This window comes from Pongo abelii, chromosome 4 (genome assembly GCF_028885655.2).
Source record: "Pongo abelii isolate AG06213 chromosome 4, NHGRI_mPonAbe1-v2.0_pri, whole genome shotgun sequence".
Classification (NCBI taxonomy): Eukaryota; Metazoa; Chordata; class Mammalia; order Primates; family Hominidae; genus Pongo; species Pongo abelii.
Window position 1 is genome coordinate 160,174,712 of NC_071989.2, and position 19,548 is coordinate 160,194,259.

Here is a 19,548-nt window from a genome sequence, read left to right on the forward strand (position 1 = left end):
GTTTTTTGAGACAGAGTCTCACTCTGTCACCCAGGCTGGAGTGCAGTGGCACCATCTCAGCTCACTGCAACCCCCACCTCCTGGGTTCAAGCGATTCTCCTGTCTCAGCCTCTGGAGTAGCTGGGACTACAGGTGCGTGCCACCATGCCCAGCTGATTTTTGTACTTTTAGTAGAGAGGAGGCTTTGCCATGTTGGTCAGGCTGGTCTTGAACTCCTGACCTCAGGTGATCCTTCCCAACACTATTTGTTATTTTAACCATTTATCAGATCCTGTGTTTTGTTAGATTTATACTTAAGTATTTCATTTTCTTTGGAGCAATTATAAATGGTATTTTTTAATTCCAATTTCTGTGTGTCCATTGGTAGTATATAGAAATATAACTGATTTGTGTATTTTAATCTTGTATCCTGTGACTTTTCTGTACTCAATAATTCTATGAGTTTTTGGTTAGATTTCTTGAGATTTTCTATTTAGACAACCATGTTGTCTGCAAATAGAGATAGATGTATTTCTTCTTTTCCAATGTGTATCTCTTTTCTTTCTTTCTTTCTTTTTTTTTTGTCATATTGCAATGGTTCAAATTTCCAGTTTAAAACAAGTGGTGAGAGTGAACATCCTAGTCCTGTCCCTGATCTTGTAGGGAAAGCATTCAGTCTTTCACTTTAAGTATGATGTAAGTAGTATAATGTTTATAGAAGTTCCCCTCTATTCCTATACTGAGATATTTAAAAATCATGAATGAGTACTGAATTTTGCCAAATGCTTTTTCTGTATCTGATATGATCGTATAGTTTTTCTTTTTTCACCTTTTGATATGGTGGATTCCATTGATTGATTTTTGAATATTGAACTGGCCTTGCTTACTTGGAATAAATCCTACTTAATCATTATATACTATTCTTTATATTGTTAGATTGCCTTTCATTTTTCACTCACCCTGATATTTACTCTGACAGATGTAGAATCCAGAATGGTGCCTTTTTAGAAATGAGCAAAGCCATATGCATAACTTCTATTTTTGGCGTAAGTGTACTTTTGCCCCAGGCTGGATTTCCAGCTGCTCTGCTGCTACAGAAAGGCTGCATGGGTTTCTTTAGGACAGAGTTTCTTAACCTCACTATTATTGCAGACCCATTTGGGGCTGCAGAATTCTTGTTGAGGGGCTTTTCTGTGCATTCTAGGATGTTTAGCAGCATCCTGGGCCTCTGCCCACTACATGTCAGTTGCACCCTGCAAGTTGTGACAACTAAAAATATCTCCAGAATTGCCAAATATCCCCTTGGCTGGAGTGGGGGATGGGGTGGAAATTGCCCACCTCAGCTGCCAGGAACCAATGCCTGAGAACATTTAGCTCCCACCTACCTTTAGCTGGGGGGGGATGTCCTTTTTTTTTTTTTTTTTTCTTGAGACGAAGTCTCGCTCTAATCCCCCAGGCTGGAGTACAATGGCACAATCTCGGCTTACTGCAACCTCCACCTCCCAGATTCAAGCGATTCTCTGCCTCAGCCTCCCGAGTAGCTGGGATTAAAGGTGCCTGCCACCATGCCCGGCTAATTTTTGTATTTTCAGTAGAGACGGGGTTTCACCATGTTGGCCAGGCTGGTCTTGAACTCCTGACCTCAGGTGATCCACCCACCTCGGCCTCCCAAAGTGGTGGGATTACAGGCGTGAGCCACTGTGCCCGGCCGGTGGGGTGGGAATGTCCGTTTATTATGGCCATGGAACAAAGGAAAGTGTGTCAATATGGATACTACACAAAGAACTGCTTTTTCAGTAGTAATGATAAAATATCTCTCACATCTCCTGAACATTCACTATAGCAACTACGCTAAGCACTTTATGTATATTGTCTCCTTTAATACTCAAATCCAGTGAAGGAAAGTGCTGGTAATATCCCCACTTTGCAAACTAGGCATAAAAGGTTAGATGACTTGCCCAAGATCACGTTTCCAAAGTGGTGAAGCCAGGTCTGTCTGACATCAAACCTCATGTCCTTGCTGCTGGAATCTCCCCTGCCAGTTGATTCCTTCGTTCCTCACCTCACCTCCTTCAGCGAGCGCAGCACATTTCCAAGCCTGTCTTTTGACACCAGCCTGCTTTGCGCCCTGCCCTCCATAAGTCACTCCCAGCTGTCAGAACTACCCACCATTGCCCAAATACTTAAAACCTCTAGGCCTTCCCTTTGGGATTTTCCCTTAGCCTCGCTGACCCTCCTTTCTGTGCTAAATTGGAAGCTCTGCTTTAAGACCCAGCTCAGATGGCTGGACCCCTGTGGACCTTCCCTGGCCAGTTCAGTTAGAATTTACAACTCCCTCCTCAGCAATGCTGTCACCTCCCTCCTCTGGTTATCCTCATACCTGCCTGCGCTGGAGACATGTGACTGCTCGGCCACTTTCCCCAGATTGTGAGCTGCCTGAAAGCACTGATCAATCAGATGAAATCTACTCCCACTCTGCCCTTGGGGGCTAATTATAGATCTGAAATCTTTGGTTACTAAATTCAGTGTAGTCTCCTTCTGTAGTGAATAGTGCCCTGGCCTGGTAAGGAGGTGGCATCACTATATTGTCAGCTTTGTATCAATCTAACCAGGCACCTTTCTTGGTTGGACCCTTTGGATTCATTGAGGAATTTTGAGAAAAGTTTTAAAATTGTCCTTTTGCAGCTGGTTGCCTGAGAAAGTTCCTGCTTTTCATTCAGTGAAACAGCCAGTGTCCCTCTTCTAGAAGCAGTCAGAGGCTGCCCGAGGGTTTCCAAAACCTGTCCTTAGACACCGCACCACAGGTGATGGATCAGCACCTGGGTCTGGTGCCCTAGCAGGCTGGCATTGCACCAGTGTTTCAAGTCGCGCAAAGAGGTTGGGCTGACTGTTCTATACTGGACCAGCTGTGAGCCCTGGGCATGTCACTCAATGCCTTAAATCTCTACCTGCTGGGTCTTTTTTGCCCTCTAGCTCTTTTAGAATCTTCATACATAATCTTCAGTCCAACAGAGGTCGTTTTCCCCCCAAGGCCTTTGGCTCTGCCCTTCCTTATCCCCAGATACTCACTTTTTGAGGGTTCTAGCCCAGGCGACATGCCTGCCTCGGAGATCCCATGTGCCTCCCTCCAGAGCACTGCCCTGATGCCTGGAAAACATACGTGCCCTTCCTGTAAAGGCTTGAAAACCACCCCTGTAACAACTGTGCAAGCCCTCCCTCACCCGCCAGCCCCTGAAGGAAGTCGTTTCCCAATTCTCCTGTTTCCCAATTCTTACACCGTTTGTCCTGGCAAATCCCAGCTGCATTTCCTTCTCCAATAGCAAGGCCTCGCCTGGCTCCTGAAACCATTCCTCACAGCATGGCAGCAAGTCCCCACCCTGCCCCTCCCTTCTGGCCTGCTCCTGTAGCAATGCTCAAGGTTGCTGTGCCACTCTTAAGGTCCAGCCCCAAAAGTGGATGTAGGGCTTCAGGAGACGCCTGGGGTTAAGCCCTAAGGTGAGCAGACCCCCACCTCCCCAAATCTGGACACCCTGGCTCTGTGCCACCTAGAAATTAGCATGGCCTTATCTTGGCTTGTTCTGGACTCAGCCTGTTCCGTTGCACTTGCTGCTGCTCATCAGTCCCCTGTATTTGTAATTTATTTCACGAACCCAAATGTAAGGCGCACCTCCCGAGTCAGGCTGATCTGGATTGGAATCCTGGCCCTATCCCTCATGAACTCTGTGACTTACCTTATTTAAGTTACTAACACAAATTACGGGCCCCTCGGTTTATCTGTGCCTCGGTTTCTCCATTTGTAAATGATGATAGTACCTACCTCATTAGGGTTTTTGTTGTTGTTGTTTTGAGATGGAGTCTCACTCTGTCACTCTGGCTGGAGTGCAGTGGCATGATATCAGCTCACTGCAAACTCTGTCTCCCGGGTTCAAGTGATTCTCTTGCCTCAGCTTCCTGAGTAGCTGGGATAACAGGCACACGCCACCATGCCCAGCTATTTTTTGTATTTTTAGTAGAGACGGGGTTTCACTATGTTGGCCAGGCTGGTCTTGAACTCCTGACCTCAGGTGATCCAACCACCCCGGCCTCCCAAAGTGCTGGGATTACAGGTGGGAACCACTGCGCTTGGCCCCTTATTAGGTTTTTGTGGAATTAAATGAGATAAGACGCTGAGTGCTTGCACAGCACCTGGCATAGCAAATGCTCAGTAAGAGGAAGCAGCAGAGGTGGCGGCTGATGGTAGTGACGGTCATGATGGTGAACTGAAAATCTGCCTGAGCCCCAGTGGTTTAGGATGCCGGGATTTACCTGAAAACCTTTAGGCCTCCCCGCAGGCCCAGTAAACTGGTCCTTGATCCCAGAGAGCCCTCTGGTGGCTAATCTGTGAAGGCGCAGGCTGCGGACGAAAAGGAGAAGGCGGGGCCTGGTGGGGAGAGGATGGAGGTGGGCTGGGTAAGAAGGCGTTCCCCATCCACGCGAATGGGAGGCAGGGAGGTGCTGTGTGGACATCCCCAGACTGGGTGTTGGACATGCGTTGGGATCTTGCCCCTGGAATTCCGGCTGTGAGACCTCAGACAAACCCTTTCTCTGTGGGCCTTAGCGTGCGGAACATCCGGAAATGAGGAGGACCAGGTTATTGTTTCCCAAAGACGAAGAGGGGGCCCCTGACATTTTTTAATCTGAATGGTTACATATTTTCATGGTATCAGGAAGAAATACGCTCAAATCCTTTAGCGTGGAGATATTATTGTTTAGAGATGAATAGAGAATATTTTGTAACATTGAAATATATTTTTTAAGTATTAATAGTACCAGTTGTATTCTATCAGGGCAAAAATTGTGAAAATGATAAGCGAAACAACAGAAATTTGGGCAACACTGGACAATTTGTGATCTCCTGCACAGTCCTGACAAATCAATCCTATCTGTATGCTATCTGTCCTTTTTTGTTTTTTGAGACAGAGTCTTGTTCTGTCGGCCAGGCTGGAGTGCAGTGGCACAATCCTGACTCACTGCAGCCTCTGCCTCCTGGGTCCAAGCGATTCTCCTGCCTCAGCCTCCTGAGTAGCTGGGACTACAGCCGCCCACCACCACACCCGGCTCATTTGTGTATTTTTAGTAGAGATGGGGTTTCCCCATGTTGGCCAGGCTGGTTTTGAACTCCTGACCTCAGGTGATCTGCCCACCTTGGCCTCCCGAAGTGCTGGGATTACAGATGTGAGCCACACACCTGGCCTGGTATTATTTTCTATCATACTGGACACCATTTATTGTTTATGCTTTAATAAGCTTTCCATTTACATGTATTTCTCATGACAATATGAGATAGCTATTATTCCTATATTATTTACTATCTTCATTTTACTGAGGAATAAGAGGCCTAACTGAACTTTGACAAAGGAGCAAAGGCACCACAATGGAGCAAACAGCCTTTTCAGCAAATGGTGCTGGACAGCTGGACAGCCGCATGCAAACAAAATGAATCTAGACACAGATCTTACATCCTTCACAAAAAGTAACTTAAAGTGGACCATAGACCTAAATGTAAAATGCAAAACTATAAAACTACTAGATGATAACATAGGAGAAAACCTAGAGACCTTGGGTTTAGCAATGATTTTTTAAATAAAACACCGAAGGCATTCTGTATAAAAGAAATAAACCGGACTTCCTTAAAATTAAAAACCAGTAGGGTGGGTGCGGTGGCTCATGCCTGTAATCCCAGCACTTTGGGAGGCAGAGGCGGGTGGATCACCTGAGGTCAGGAGTTCAAGACCAGCCTGGCCAACGTGGCGAAACCCTGTCTCTACTAAAAATACAAGAATTAGCTGGGTGTGGTGGTGGGCACCTGTAATCCCAGCTACTCAGCAGGCTGAGGCAGGAGAATTGCTTGAACCCAGGAGGCAGAGATTGCAGTAAGTCGAGATTGTGCCACTGCACTTCAGCCTGGGCAACAGAGTGAGACTCTGTCAAAAAAAAAAAAAAAAATTAAAAACCTATGCTTTGTAAAAGACAGTGTCAAGAAGACAAGGCACAGACTGAGAAAATATTTTCAAAGGCATATCAGATAAAATACCGTTTTCTAAAATATACAAAGAACTCTTAATACTCAACATCGAGAAAACAAACCAATTTAAAAATGAGCCAAACATCTTAACAGCCATGTCACTAAAGCAGATCTATAGATGTCAAAAAAAAAAAAAAAAGCATATGAAAAGATGCTCCACATCGTATGTCATCAGGGAAATGCAAAATTAAGACAACAGTGAGATACCGCACCACACACCCATTAGAAAGGTCGAAATCCAGAACACAGACACCACCAAATGCTGGTGAGAATGTGGAGCAAAAGGAGCTCTCATTCACTGCTGGTGGGGACGTGGAATGGTTCAGCCACTCTGGAAGACTCTTTGCCAGTATTTACCCAGAGGTGTCGGAAACCTATATCCACATAAAACCTGCACCTGCACACAGATGTTTATAGCAGTTGTATTCAACTGCTATATAGTTGCCAAAACTTGGAAGCAACCAGGATGTCCTTGAGAAGGTGAATGGGTAAATAAACTGTAGTACATCCAGACAGTGGAGTATTATTTGGCACTAAAAAGAAATGAACTATCAAGCCCTGAAAAGATATGGAGGAATCTTAAATGCATATTACTAAGTAAAAGAAGCAAGTTTGAAAAAGCTACATATCATATGATTCCAACTATACGACATGCTGGAAAACTACGGAGACAGCAATAAGTTTCGTGGTTGCCAGGGGTTAGGGGGCAGGAGGGAAGAGCAGGCAGAGCACAGAGGATTTTTAGGGCAGTGAAACTATCTGCAAGAGCCTGTAATGCTGGATACATATTATACATTTGTCCAAACCTACAGAATGTGCAACACCAAGAGTGAACCCTAATGTAAACTGTGGACTGTAGGTGATAATGACCCATCAATGGAGAGCTGTCAGTTGCAACAACTATACCATTCTGGTGGGGAATGTTAATAATGAGGGAGGCTATGCATGGGAGGGAAGGCATATCGCTGTACCTTCCATTCAATTTTGCTGTGCGCCGTAAAACTGTTCTAAAAATTATCTTTGAAAAATGAGAGGCCAAGTCATATCTGCTCAAGGCCACATAATTAGTGTGCGACAGAGCTGGGCTTGGAACCAAGCCTGTCCAACCTCAGAGCCACTGCCTGCGTGGTGTCTCCCACGGGTGTGCCTTCTTTGCCCAGCTGGATTGGGAACTTGAAGGCAGGGACTGGGCTTTCCTGTCTCGGTGTTGTCATGGTTGCCTGGTGAAGTCACATTTAGCTGGCGACTAAGGGTGCGCTGTGGAGTAGCAGCCACAGGCTGACTCTGGGTCCCAGGAGGGCTGGCTTCCCAAGACTTGTGATAGTTAAGTCCCTTCTCCGTAACTAATGCCATGCAGTGCAAAGGGTGCTGGCAAGGGCAGGAAGCCCCAGGTCTTGTCCTGGGCTTTAGCTAGCCTGCTGGTTAGTGGACTCATCACTCAGAGCCTCAGAGCCCCATCATCTAAATGAAAGGGCTTGAACCACTGCAGACAGTTGTATCAGAGGCAGAGGGTTTTTTCCAAATAGTTTCTTGGGCCCCACCCCCAGAAGTTCTGGTTTTGTGTCTGGGGTAGGTAATATTGCCAGGTTGGGAATCTCTGTTGCTTGACAATCTCTAGGATCCCTTCCAGCTCCCAAAATCCATGAGTCTTGGAAGGGCCTGTGGACCCTTGCATGGTTCCCCTGACCCCAAACAGGCTAAATGACACAGAAAATAACAGTAAAAAAGATACTTTATTGTTAAAAAAAAAAAATGACCAATGAAACTATGTATCTGTCACTCACACTCACAGTCACACACGCAGCCGCAAACCACTCACACAAATTGGCTCTTGCCACACAGCCCCCTCTCGCGTGAAGCAGCAGCCCTGTGGGCAAGGCTCCATTGCTCTTCCTTTTGACTTCTGTCTCCAGAAACAACACATATGAAAAGGCAGTGGACCAGAGGGAGGGACTGGGTGGGAGGGAGTGGTGAGGTCACCAAAGGCCACAGAGGCTTCTGGTCCCCAACACTCCTAGCTACATACACTCTACACATGGGTACACACGTACTATCCATGGGCACCCACATGTGTAGACATGTGCCCACATTGACCCTCCATGCATAGGGTTGAGTCACTGCAGGTAACACTTGATGGGCAGGCGTCTGCAATGGAGAGGAGGCAACAGCAGGTGTCCAGCCTGGACACTGCGGTCCAGCTCCCTGCTTCCAACCTGCCTTTAATAGGAGTTCAGAGTTCCTTGTGTCTAGGGAAGAAAAATCCCATTGAGGAAACTCATCCAGACAGCAAGGTCAAAAAGTGCCTAAGAATTTTCAAAATGAAGAATTAGTTCCTTCCTTCCTTTGGCCAAAAGTGCCTGGGAAACTTGGGATGAAGAACCCAGAGTTCCATGAGGTCTGAATTCTTTAACAAAGAAGGTTCGGAGCTGCGTAGACTCCTGGCAGGCCCTGACTGGCAGACAGTGGTGTGACTGAGGTGGGCCCGTTCCTCTGCGTGTAGGCTGAGGAGCGGGACCTCTGGGGCCCGAGGCTTGGTGATGCTCCTCGGAGTCCTTGTTGCCCTCCATCACCATTTTCTCCCCGGTGCAAAGCACAGTGCCTGACGTGGAGCAGACACTTGACAAAGACACAGTGAGTGCTCGACTGAGGCAGGGGCACAGGGGACTGTGCCTGCTCCCCTGCTGCTCACTTCTCAGCCCCTAGGAGGATGCCACGCAGCCTTCTAGAGCTCCTCTGTATGGCCCGCGTAGTGGTTGCCTGTCAGGCACCAACCTGCCTGCCTCCAAAATGGAGCTGTGGGCAGGTATGAGAATGCATCTTGGCGAAGCTGAGCCAGCAGTCAATCGGGCTCTGCCCCGGGGACTGAGAGACGGCAGATCAGGGAGACCTCCTGTCTCTCGCCCACCCCGGGAGTCAATTGTTCCTGGTCTTCCAGGGTCACTGCTCTAGGCATGCCCCTCTCCCGGGACCCTAGTGCTGTTTCTGGAGCTCTATCCTCAGCTTCCCTCCACCCTCAGGGACTAGCTGGGGGATTGGAAGAGCACATTTCAAGGGACAGCAGCCTGGGCTGGGGGTGGGGGCTTCCCTCCCACTCTCCCAGCCACACTCAACTCACCACCTACGAGACAGGAAGAAATAAGCTAAGTCCAGTCCTTGGCCTCCCGCCTGCCTTGCTCTGGGAATGGGAAGCTAGAACATGACCTCCTCACAGCTGCCGTAATCACTCTCCACCATGTCAGAGCCCTCATAGTTGGGGGGTGCCCGGGGCTGGCCCTGGCCTGCAAGAGGTGTCCCCTCCGCCTCACAGACAGCATAAGAGGGCCCAGCTCGGCTGAGGCGCATACTCACCCCCTTGTAGCCCCCGTCTGCCAGGCAGGGCCCTCCCCCTCCCTGCCGGAACTGCGAGTGGTAGTAGCTGATGGCCGTGTACTCATTGAGACAGGGGGCAACCAGGCGCTCCCGGGGACTAGGGGGCCGAGAGGGCATCAGATCTTCCAGGTTCTGGTTGCTGTAACGGGGTGGGAGAGGTGCCCGCTTGTTTTCCATCTCCAGGGGGAAGGGGAAGCCCCCGTAGAGGCCATTGGGCTCTGGCATCACGACTGGGGTTGAGTGGCGGTGAGCCGAGGGCGGCAGAGGCCCCTGAGTCACTTCGGAGTGGGGGTATTCCCAGCGTTCGTTCCTGGAGTAAGTAGGGGGCCAGACCATAGCTCCGCCAGGGTACACTGAAAGGGAACAGCAAGATAGGGTGAGCTCATTTTCCCCAGGGAAGGTTTCAGCTGGCTCTATAGCAACTATATATAACCTAGTGTGTGGTGGAGATGGGAGTGGGTGGGTACAGGCCCATCTGTGCAGGTTGTCTCTGGTGGCTTAGGTTGATAATATAGAATCCAATGGGACAAGCTCAAGGCTAGAGGTTTGACCCAAGGCCAGCCCATCTTGCAAATCCCTGCCACTAATCTGAGGGTCCGTGAACAAGGGAAGGATTTGGATGTCTCCATGCAACCCGCCCCCATAGCTGGATACAGTAACTCCATCCCAAGTCCTACTGGTGAGTTTCATCCCCTTAACTGAAGGAAACACACACACAGTTTGGACTCACAGGTGTGGTGGAGTCTATCATGGAGAGTGATGAAATGAGATGTGGCTCAGAAATCAGGAGACCAGGAGCCCTTGGTCCTAGCCCTGCCTCTGCTACTGAATAGTTGGGTTAGTTAGAACAAGTCACTGCATCTTGATGGGCCTCGGTTTCCCTGTTTGACACATAGTGAAAATACCTATCATAACTGCTAATGATTATGCCAAAACATGAAGTGCTTTACTAATGCACCTCCTTTTGAGCCAAAGACGAGAGGAAGGTGATATTCCCCCTCTAGGTCAGCCAGGTCTGGCCCAAGGCTGCTGTACTTCCATACGGCAACCAGAAGCTTAGACCACTTCTCCTTTCCCTTCCCAGAAAAGCACAAATGTGCAGAAGCCCCCTTCTCACTCCAAGGGTTCTATCCAACCCTATCCAGGGTCTACACATTTCTGTCATGAACCTCAATCCCATGGAGTGACTTGGAATTTAAAAGAGTGCAATAGAATGAGCCCCAGAAACCTGGTATCTGCTCCAGCATCTGTGCCCTGTAACCTTGAATACATCTCATCATGTCCCATCCCAAAGGGTTGGATGCGTGGTAGTTAAAAATGCCTGTGCCTCAGATAACGGAGTGTTTAGGACCACTACCCACTTCCATCAATCCCAGAGGCTAAGCGTCTCTGGCTATACTGACCCATCTCCTCGCTGGACCAGGTTCTCTTAATGACAGGCTCATTGTCAGAGTGGGAAGGGACCGCAGCTGGTGGGAGTCTGGGGGGCACACTGCAGACCACTGGCCGTTGCTTAGAATTGGGTCCAAATGTGACGAGTTCATTTGGAACTGAGGCCTTGCTGGGTTCCGGTTGGTTGAGGTTGTTGCAGGAGCTGGCACTCAATGGGTTGAGCTCAATGGCAGGCATGGCTTGGGTGTCAACACCAACACTCCTGGCCAGGAGGTCTGGGTCCTCCATGGCCACAGGCTTGTGAGACTTGCAACGGCGGCAGTAGAAGAGAAGCCCGACAGTGCTTATGATAATGAACGCCATGGCCACTGTGATGATCAGTAACTCCTGCTGCCCCCAGTCCCCCCTTTCGATCTCGGGAGTGACTAGGCAGTGTCCTTCTGAACAACCCCTTGCCTCCATTTCACACCTGCAGAGACAGAGAAGTAGTCAGGGGGCCGAGTCGTGAAATTGCCCTTTCCATGTCCCCTCTTACAGAGATCTATGGGATAGAGACTGCTCCCCCCAAAACCTACCGTCTTCCGTTTTTCACCCCCCAAAAAAGTAACTATCAAGCATATCAACATCAGAACTTTCCACCTTCCACCAGTAAAGTATGGGTCTCAGCCACATCCTCATTTGTGACCATTAGGATCTGGGAATGTCTATTATTTTTCCAGCAATGAGATCTAGGCACTGGATACACTCTCTATCATAAGGTCAAATTTCCTCCCATGTCACTGCAGTAGAGACATCGACATACCAGCTGCCCTCTAGCAATGATGTCAGGGTTCCAGATACAAGTCAGCATTGCGCAGTTATAGCAGCCAGGCACCCATGTTCCCTGCTGTGCTTCACCAGGAGGTCACAGGAGCCAACGTGGTCCTGCACAGATCAGCCACCTTACAATGGGCAACTTGCTCAGAGAAAGCATGCGATCTCTCAGGGTACCTCTAGCTTGGCATTCCATGGTGTGAAACTCCAGGGAAACTTCTGTGGCCAGCTTTATCCACTTTTGAGGGCTATTGGGAAAGTTTGCCCCATCCCATTTGAGTCCAAAACATTTCTCAGTGCCTGAAATTTCACTACCAGTTGTTTGTTGTTTTGGGTTAAATGTTGTCTTCCCCAAGGTCCTCTTTTAAAATGCAGACACCACTTTCAGCTGTGAAATGTCCTCCCAACACATCTCATGAATGAATAGCATTCCCTACTGCAAAGCAGGGCCGGAAGCAGGGCAGGACACACCAGTTGCTGAGAAAAAGGACTGAGGTCGACCGGGCACAGTGGCTCATGCCTGTAATCCCAGCACTTTGGGCAGCCGAGTCAGCTGGATCACTTGAGGTCAGGAATTCAAGACCAGCCTGGCCAGTATGGTGAAACCCCATATCTACTAAAAATACAAAAATTAGCCAGGTGTGATGGCGCGTGCCTGTAATCCCAGCTACTTGGCAGGCTGAGGCAGGGGAATGGCTTGAACCTAGGAATCAGAGGTTGCAGTGAGCCGAGATTGTGCCATTGCACTCCAGCCTGGGTGACACAGTGAAACTCCTTCTCAAAAAAAAAAAAAGACTGGGGTCATCAACATACCCAGAGTAATCATGGGAAAGCCCTTTCCCTGCCTGGGCCTCAGTTTCTGCAGCTGTAAAATGAGTGGGTGAACTACATCACTGGCTCTTATACACAGGCTAATAGCAAAGGGATCCACTGGGAGCTTGTTAAAAATAGAAGCTAGGCCCATTCTTGGAGATTCTGATTCAGTTGGTCTAGGCTGGATCTTGGAATCTATATTTTTCATGTCTCTTTCATGATTCTTTAAAGGCTCCCAAGTTTGGGAGCCCTAAAACCAGATAATTGTCAAAGTCTCTTTCCTTCTAGGATTCTAGGAATGACAGTTTCCCTTGCAACTGCCGCAGCCCCACACAGTATGAGGCACAGACAGCTGGCAGTGGGGTTCCAGGCACAGCAGCGCCTGCCCAAGTGGAACCATTTTCCCCAGGTCACTGGGAAGTTCGGGTCCAGAGTGAGAGAATAAGCACTTCAGCCATTTTTAGACTGCAGCAAGGACCAGAACTACCTGAGGAGCCAGTGAAATGTACAGATTCCTAAGCCCCAGCTTGTGAATCTGAGGCAGTAGGTTCAGAATACGGCTGGGGAAATCTCTAATAAGCAGCTTCCTCCTCCAGAAGTGTTGTAATGCAGGTGGTTAGAGAGAGACGCCCTAACACAATGGTCCCCAACACCTGGGTCACAGACCCATACTGGTCGGTGGCCTGTTAGGAACCAAGCTGCACAGCAGGAAATGAGCAATGGGTGAGCAAGCATTACCACCAGAGCTCTGCCTTCTGTCAGATCACTGGGGGCATTAGATTCTCACTGGAGCACAAACCCTGTTGTGAACTGTACATGTGAGGGATCTAGCTTGCATGCTCCTTATAAGGAGCATATATCTAATGCCTGATGATCTGTCACTGTCTCCCATCACCTCCAGATGGGACTGTCTAGTTGCAGGAAAACAAGCTCAGGGCTCCCAACTGATTCTACATTATGGTGAGTTGTATAATTACTTCATTATATATTACAATGTAATAATAATAGAAATAAAGTGTGCAATAAATGTCATGTGCTTGAATCATCCTGAAACCATCTCCCGTTTCTCATGCCTGGTCCGTGGAAAAAGTATCTTCCATGAAACTGGTCCCTGGTGCCAAAAAGGTTGGGGACCACTGCCCTAACACATGCAAAAGGCCTAGAAGCCAGTTCCCTGCAGCACTCTCCCCTGGCTTCCCACTGGACTTTCTAGAGGTCAGAGTACACAGCACATTCTCTAACAGTGCAAAACCCAAGGTAAGGAGCCCATGGCGGGTGGCCTCTCCTGGGATTACCTGTCTCCTGTGTAAGGATGAGGGCAGTTACAGGAAGCTCCTTTGGGGGAGAGGATGCAGGTTCCACCTTCCAGGCAGGGTGCAAAAGTACAGTTCTCCCTTCCTTGTTCACAGTGCTTCCCAGAGAACTGTGGGGGACATTTGCAGACATAGCCTGGGAGAAAAAGACGGGAGGTGAGAGACCGCACTGGCCTGGCAGTTAAAGGAGACCTGGCATTGGCAGACTCGTGTGTTCGTGCAGCCATTCAGTTACCATTTATTTATTTGGTTGCTCCCCTCTGTGCCCAATACCGTGCTGGGCATTGGTGCCCTGCTGAACAAGAGCACTTTGGTCCCTGCCCTCAAACAGCTTACAGCCCACCAGAGACAACAGTCACCTAAAGAACAGTAATAAACAGGATAACAACCATAGACACTAACTTAGTGCTAGTCACTGTTCCAAGGATCTTCCTGTGTTGGCTCATTTGATCCTCACGACGACCCTGAGGTTGGTGACTGTCACCATCCTCATCAGGGGACAGGTACAAAGGGATGGCAGATGAGGAAAGGAGGCACAGAGAATGGACAGAATTTGCTCAAGGTCACACAGCCAGTAAATAGGCAGCTAGCTATAATATCAGTATCTCAGTAATTATAATAAAATTAGTTTTATTGAAGGGAAATGCTGGGAGGGGTGGGGGATGAGGCTAGCTTACTCTAGGGACCTGGGAGCTATTTCATTTGAGATCTGAAGGATGAGTAGAAATTAGCTAGGCAAGAAGCTAGAGGGCAAAGAGAAAGGTGCTTCAGGTGGAAGAGAAGAGTGTGTGCAAAGGCTAGGGAAGGGTGTGGCATGGTCAAGGAACTCAAACCACGCCAGGGTGGGCCAGCCTGGTGAGGGACAGGGAGAGTTTGAACTATGGCCTGGGAGGTGCAGGAGCCACCTGCAGGGATTGGGACTGTATCCTAACAGCACGGCGGCCACTGAGCAGTTCTCAGCAGAAGAGTGCCATGCACAGGTCTGTGCTGGATAAAGATCACCCCAGCTCCTGCTGGAAGGTGGAAGGCAGGGATAGAAGCCGGAGAACAGGGAGGAGGCTCGTGCCAGGGTGAGGTGATGTGGGCTTGGGACAGAGGGACAGCAGTGGGGAAGGGGAGAAGCGATGGATTCCTTGGATATTTTGCAGGTAGAAATGACATGATTAGCCAGACAAAAATCAGAAAATGGGGTAATGCGAAGTGTTGACAGGCATGTGGGTACATAGGAACCTCTCATGTTGCGTGTGCTGTATAGATAGATGGCTGCAGCCATGCTGAGAGCAATGTAGCCCTATTTAGTCAAAATAATTATTTGCATACTGTGAGCCTGTGACTTCCACCCCTGGGTGTCGGGTGTGTGTGTGTGAAGGAAACTCTCACACAGCTTCACAAGGAGACATATAGGAGAATGCTCCCTGCAGCATTGATGATGGAGATGGGTGTTTGGAGTGTGAGGGTGGAGAGGGAAAATGTGAGTGCATGTACATCATGGAGTACTGAGCCACAGTTAGAAGCAATTAATGAGAATTGCTCATGGCAGCATTGACGGATCTTAAAAATATGGTGCTGAGCGAAAGTGTAAACAACATATACCACTTATATAAATTGGAAATTCAAGCATATGAAAAACAACGTGTATTTTGCAAGAACTCATTCAAAAACAGTAAATGTTCGCCTCTAGTGTTAGGGAAGGGGAAGGGAGTGGAATATAAGTTAAAGGGGAATGAGAAAGAGACTGTGCGTAGACCAATGATGACAGTAAGGTATGTGATTAATTCAACCCTTTGTCCCTGAGGTCCCCATTCATATCCTCCCTCGTCTCCCCAGAAGTAGAAAGGTAGTTTTTGTTGAGAGAGAAGGAAGACTCCTGGCTTCCCCTAGTCTAGATATTGCAGATTCCAACCTGTTACTCACAAGATAGGGGAAGAGAGAGAAATTTGGAACCAGGAGGCTCTGCGATCTCCACCCTGACATGCCTTTCGCACCTGAAGAGCCTTCTGGGATAAACCCTGGGTTCAGCCTGGCACCCCGGCCCTCACCTGCCCCATGGGTCCATGAGCACTTCCCACCATTGAGGCATGGGTTCTGGCTGCAGTAGTCACTGTGGAGGCAGCACTGGGTGAGGGCTTGTGTCTCCAGCAAGCCTGCCACCGTCTTGCCAGGGGCCAGCAGATCTAGAGCCTCTTCGTTGACCACGACAGCATCCAGGCAGCCTTCAAAGCCCTGGGAGACATTCGAGGAAGAATGCAACAGGACGAGGCCGCCCAGCAAGAGGTGTCTTTCGGGCCTCAGACCACGGCAGTTCTCCGGGACCACAAGGGAGGTGTTGCCCATGCTGTCAACCATCAGGCGAATGGAAGCGTCCATCTCCTCCACCAGGATGGAGTGCCACTCGTGGTCATTCACATGGCGCTGGGAGGAAAGGTTTCCATAGAAACCACCCAGACAGTGGTATTCCAGCTGGGGCACTCCACTGGCCAGCTGCAAAGGAAACCCAAACAGCCATCAGCAAAGCCAAAGAGTCCTTGTAAACCTGCTAACAGGCTGCCAGTTCAAAGAATGTTGTTTGTATTTTTATGGGTAGGAGGGGGGTGTTTGGTGATTTTCAAGGCTGTTTTAGACATGGCATTTGCAGAGCATAAAAACCCTCAAAGTGCTTTTGTGTTGATGGTCTCCTTTGCTCTCACCACACCCCATGGGATGGTCTGGGTAGGGGGTGACATCTCCATTCACAGATGAGGAAACTGAGGCCCAGAGATGCTTTGCTGATCAAGACCCTCTATTTTGGATGCTTCTTCACAGGCCTGTCCAGAGTTCCACACTTGTGAATATTGGCCTTCAGGGATTTGAAAAACCTCTCTCCCACTCCCACTTCCTTATTCAACAGCTTAGCAGTTCTCAAAGTAGGTCCCCAAGACCTTTTCAGGGAAGCCACAAGGGCAAAGTATTTTTATAGTAATCCTAAGAGTTGATTTGCCTTTTTTTCTCACAAGTATACAACAGAGTTTTGCGGACACATGTCACAACTGATGAATGCAGAAGTAAATATGAGAAGCCAGCTATCTTCTATTAAGCCAGGCAAAAGAGAGGCTTGCAAAAATGTAAAACAATGCCACTCTTCCTTTTTCTTTTGGAAAGTAATTATTTTTCATAAAAATGTATAAAGACATACACTCATATGTTGATTGCAGCACTTTTCACAATAGCAAAGACATGGAATCAACCTAGATGCTCAACAACAGTGGGCTGGATAAAGAAAATATGGTACAGATACACCTTGGACAACTATACAGCCATAAAAAAGAATGAGATTATGTCCTTTGCAGCAACATGGATGGAGTTGGCGGCCAATATCCTAGGCAAACTAACACAGGAACAGGAAATCAAATACCACATTTTCTCACTTAGAAGTGGGAACTAAACGCTGAGTACACAGGGACACAAAGAAGGGAACAATAGACACCAGGGCCTACTTGAGGGCAGAGGGTGGGAGAAGGGTAAGGACCAAAAAACTACCTATCAGATACTATGCTTATTCCTTGGGTGATGAAGTAATATGTACACCAATCCCCCATGACACATCGGTTACCCATATAACAAACCTGCATATGTACCCCCAAACCTAAACTAAAAATTGGAAGAAAAAAATTAATTAATTAATTAAGGTATTTATGTTGACATGTGAGTTTCTTATTATTTCTAAATAAATTAATACATATTTTTAAATATCTCAGTTTTAATTTCTAATACTGAAAATGTTGATAGTTATAACCCACATAACCAAAACTTCCCTGGAATCCTCAATAATTTTCAAGAGTGTAAAAAGTCCTGAAGTCAAAAAGTCTGAGAACCACTGGGTTAAAACATTTTAATTCACTTCATTCCCAAGAGGTAGGACTGCCTGTGACCAAATACTTTTCTGGTCACTTTGGGCTAGGTAGAGTTTTCTCTGTTGAAATTTGAAGATCTATCCCAGTGCTTCTTATACATTGGCCATCTGTAGACCACCTCTCAGATTTTTGCCCTGGTTGAATACTACCTATACCTTTATTTACTTAAATACCTTATTAACTACCTATACCTTTATTTACTATTATTAGGGTAAATAGAAAACCAACACACTTGCCTTTAAGAAAGGGAGATAACAAAAATGAATGCAACTCAAGTAAAACATTGCAATGAAATCATTTCTTTTTATCTGTCTGGGACCACAAATCTGTTGATCCCACCGTCTTTTCACTGTCTCCCACCTCTGTAATGTCCTCGTTCCTCTCCTTATCCAGTTTAAGTTCCATAGTCAATCATCCTAACTACTCTCTTCACGTGCTCTTGATCTATCTCTTTCTTACTTCGTAGAACTCTCTTGGTAAACCCACAACTATGGAAAAAGCTAACTCTCCACCTGCTCTATACAGACATGGAGCAGAACATGGCTGGAGAAAAACGTGCAGCTTTGCTCACCAGGCTCTCTTTAATTTCATGACTGTGGCTCTCAAATGAGCCTTTAATGCTGCCCAGCAATCACACTCCCTTCCTGAGTCCATCCATTCTTCCAGATGACTGTTTTCACTATGTCTCTCTCCTGAGATCCCTAATGCCTCCCTCCTCATTCCCACTCTCAGCTGATCATCTCACATCCTACTGGAGTCATCAGATGGGGGAACCTGCAGGCACTTTCACCATCACATCTATCCACCTTAGCTAAAGCCAATCTCTCCATTTATGCACTAGATTCTACCTCCTCACCTCCTCAAGGCTCTACTGATTCTCCTTCCTCTTTGCTACATCTTTGTTCATTCACCACTGAATCATTCCACAGCATTCTCACATGCTGTTATTGCTCTAATCTTTATTTTCAAAAATATACCTTCTTTACAGATGATCATCTTTATTTTTTAAAAAAAGGTTGTCTTCGCCTCAGTTTTCCAGCCAGATATTTTCCTTCTTTCCTGTCCCTTTTCAGCAAAATTTCACCCCAACCCACCATACACGGAAACCACTGGTGTCAGGGGATTCGATGTTCTCTGTGTTGCCAAATCACTTCCCATCTTACTGGCCTCTCAGCAGCAGATCACCCAGCAGATCACTCCTTCCTTCTTGATATGTGTTCTTCACTTGGCTTCCTGCATACAATACTCCCTGGATTTTCCTCCAGCATCACCGGTTACTCATGTTCAGTCTCCTTTGTCGAATCCCCTCTTCCCCCAGACCTGCTAATGTTGGAGGGTCTCAAGGAGTAATCCTTGGCTTACTGTGTCTTCAGTCTACATTGCTTGGCGATCTCCTCCCATCTCATGGCTTTCAGTACCAAGTATGTGCTGAAGACTCCCAGATCTCCATCTCCAGCATAGACCCCTTGCAACATTAGGCTTGTCTTTCCAGATCCACTTGGAGGTCTAATGGGCATCTGAAACTTACACATCCGAAACTGCACCCTGATCTCCCCTCCCCAAATCTTGTATCCACCCATACCCTTCCCCAGGCCTGCTGGCACAAACTCCATTCTTCCAGTTGCCCAGGCCAAAATCTCACTACTTGCCTTCTCTCCCACCCTTCATTCAATTCACTGGGAAATCCTGTTGGCTTTGCCTTCAGAATCTTTGTAGAATCTATCTTCTTTCCAATTCCTTTGTCATCACCCTGGTCTAAACCACCCTCTTCTCTTATCCAAATTATTGCAGTGGCCTCCTGACTGGGTCTCTCTGCTCCTATCTTTGTTTCTCTAAAGTTGATTCTCAACAAAGAAGCCATGATGACTCTTTTAAAATAGATCATTGCAATTATCTGCTCAGAACCTTCTAATGC

The 19,548-nt window shown here is 47.7% G+C and overlaps 2 protein-coding genes across 4 annotated transcripts in view; one reads left to right on the plus strand and one right to left on the minus strand.

Moving 5' to 3' along the window:
* The window catches only part of SLC36A1 (solute carrier family 36 member 1), a 222,424-nt gene that overhangs the window by 62,489 nt on the left and 140,387 nt on the right, over nucleotides 1–19,548 (plus strand). For 2 of the 3 annotated variants that reach the window (XM_054556109.2, XM_063724514.1), the window contains exon 11: nucleotides 12,719–13,486. The exons of the other annotated variant lie outside the window; for it this stretch is intronic. In XM_054556109.2, the coding sequence (XP_054412084.1) occupies nucleotides 12,719–12,720 (2 nt within the window). In that variant the 3' untranslated portion in view covers nucleotides 12,721–13,486. Of the gene's footprint in view, nucleotides 1–12,718; nucleotides 13,487–19,548 lie in introns of those variants that run through there. 3 annotated transcript variants of the gene reach the window in all.
* FAT2 (FAT atypical cadherin 2) overlaps nucleotides 7,759–19,548 on the minus strand; it is a 64,974-nt gene continuing 53,184 nt past the window's right edge. Inside the window, exons 20-23 of the mRNA XM_024247349.3 lie at nucleotides 15,783–16,224; nucleotides 13,726–13,879; nucleotides 10,816–11,273; nucleotides 7,759–9,765 (exon numbers count right to left, since the gene is read on the minus strand). Of these exons, the coding sequence (XP_024103117.3) occupies nucleotides 9,233–9,765; nucleotides 10,816–11,273; nucleotides 13,726–13,879; nucleotides 15,783–16,224 (1,587 nt within the window). The 3' untranslated portion in view covers nucleotides 7,759–9,232. The remainder of the gene's footprint in view (nucleotides 9,766–10,815; nucleotides 11,274–13,725; nucleotides 13,880–15,782; nucleotides 16,225–19,548) is intronic.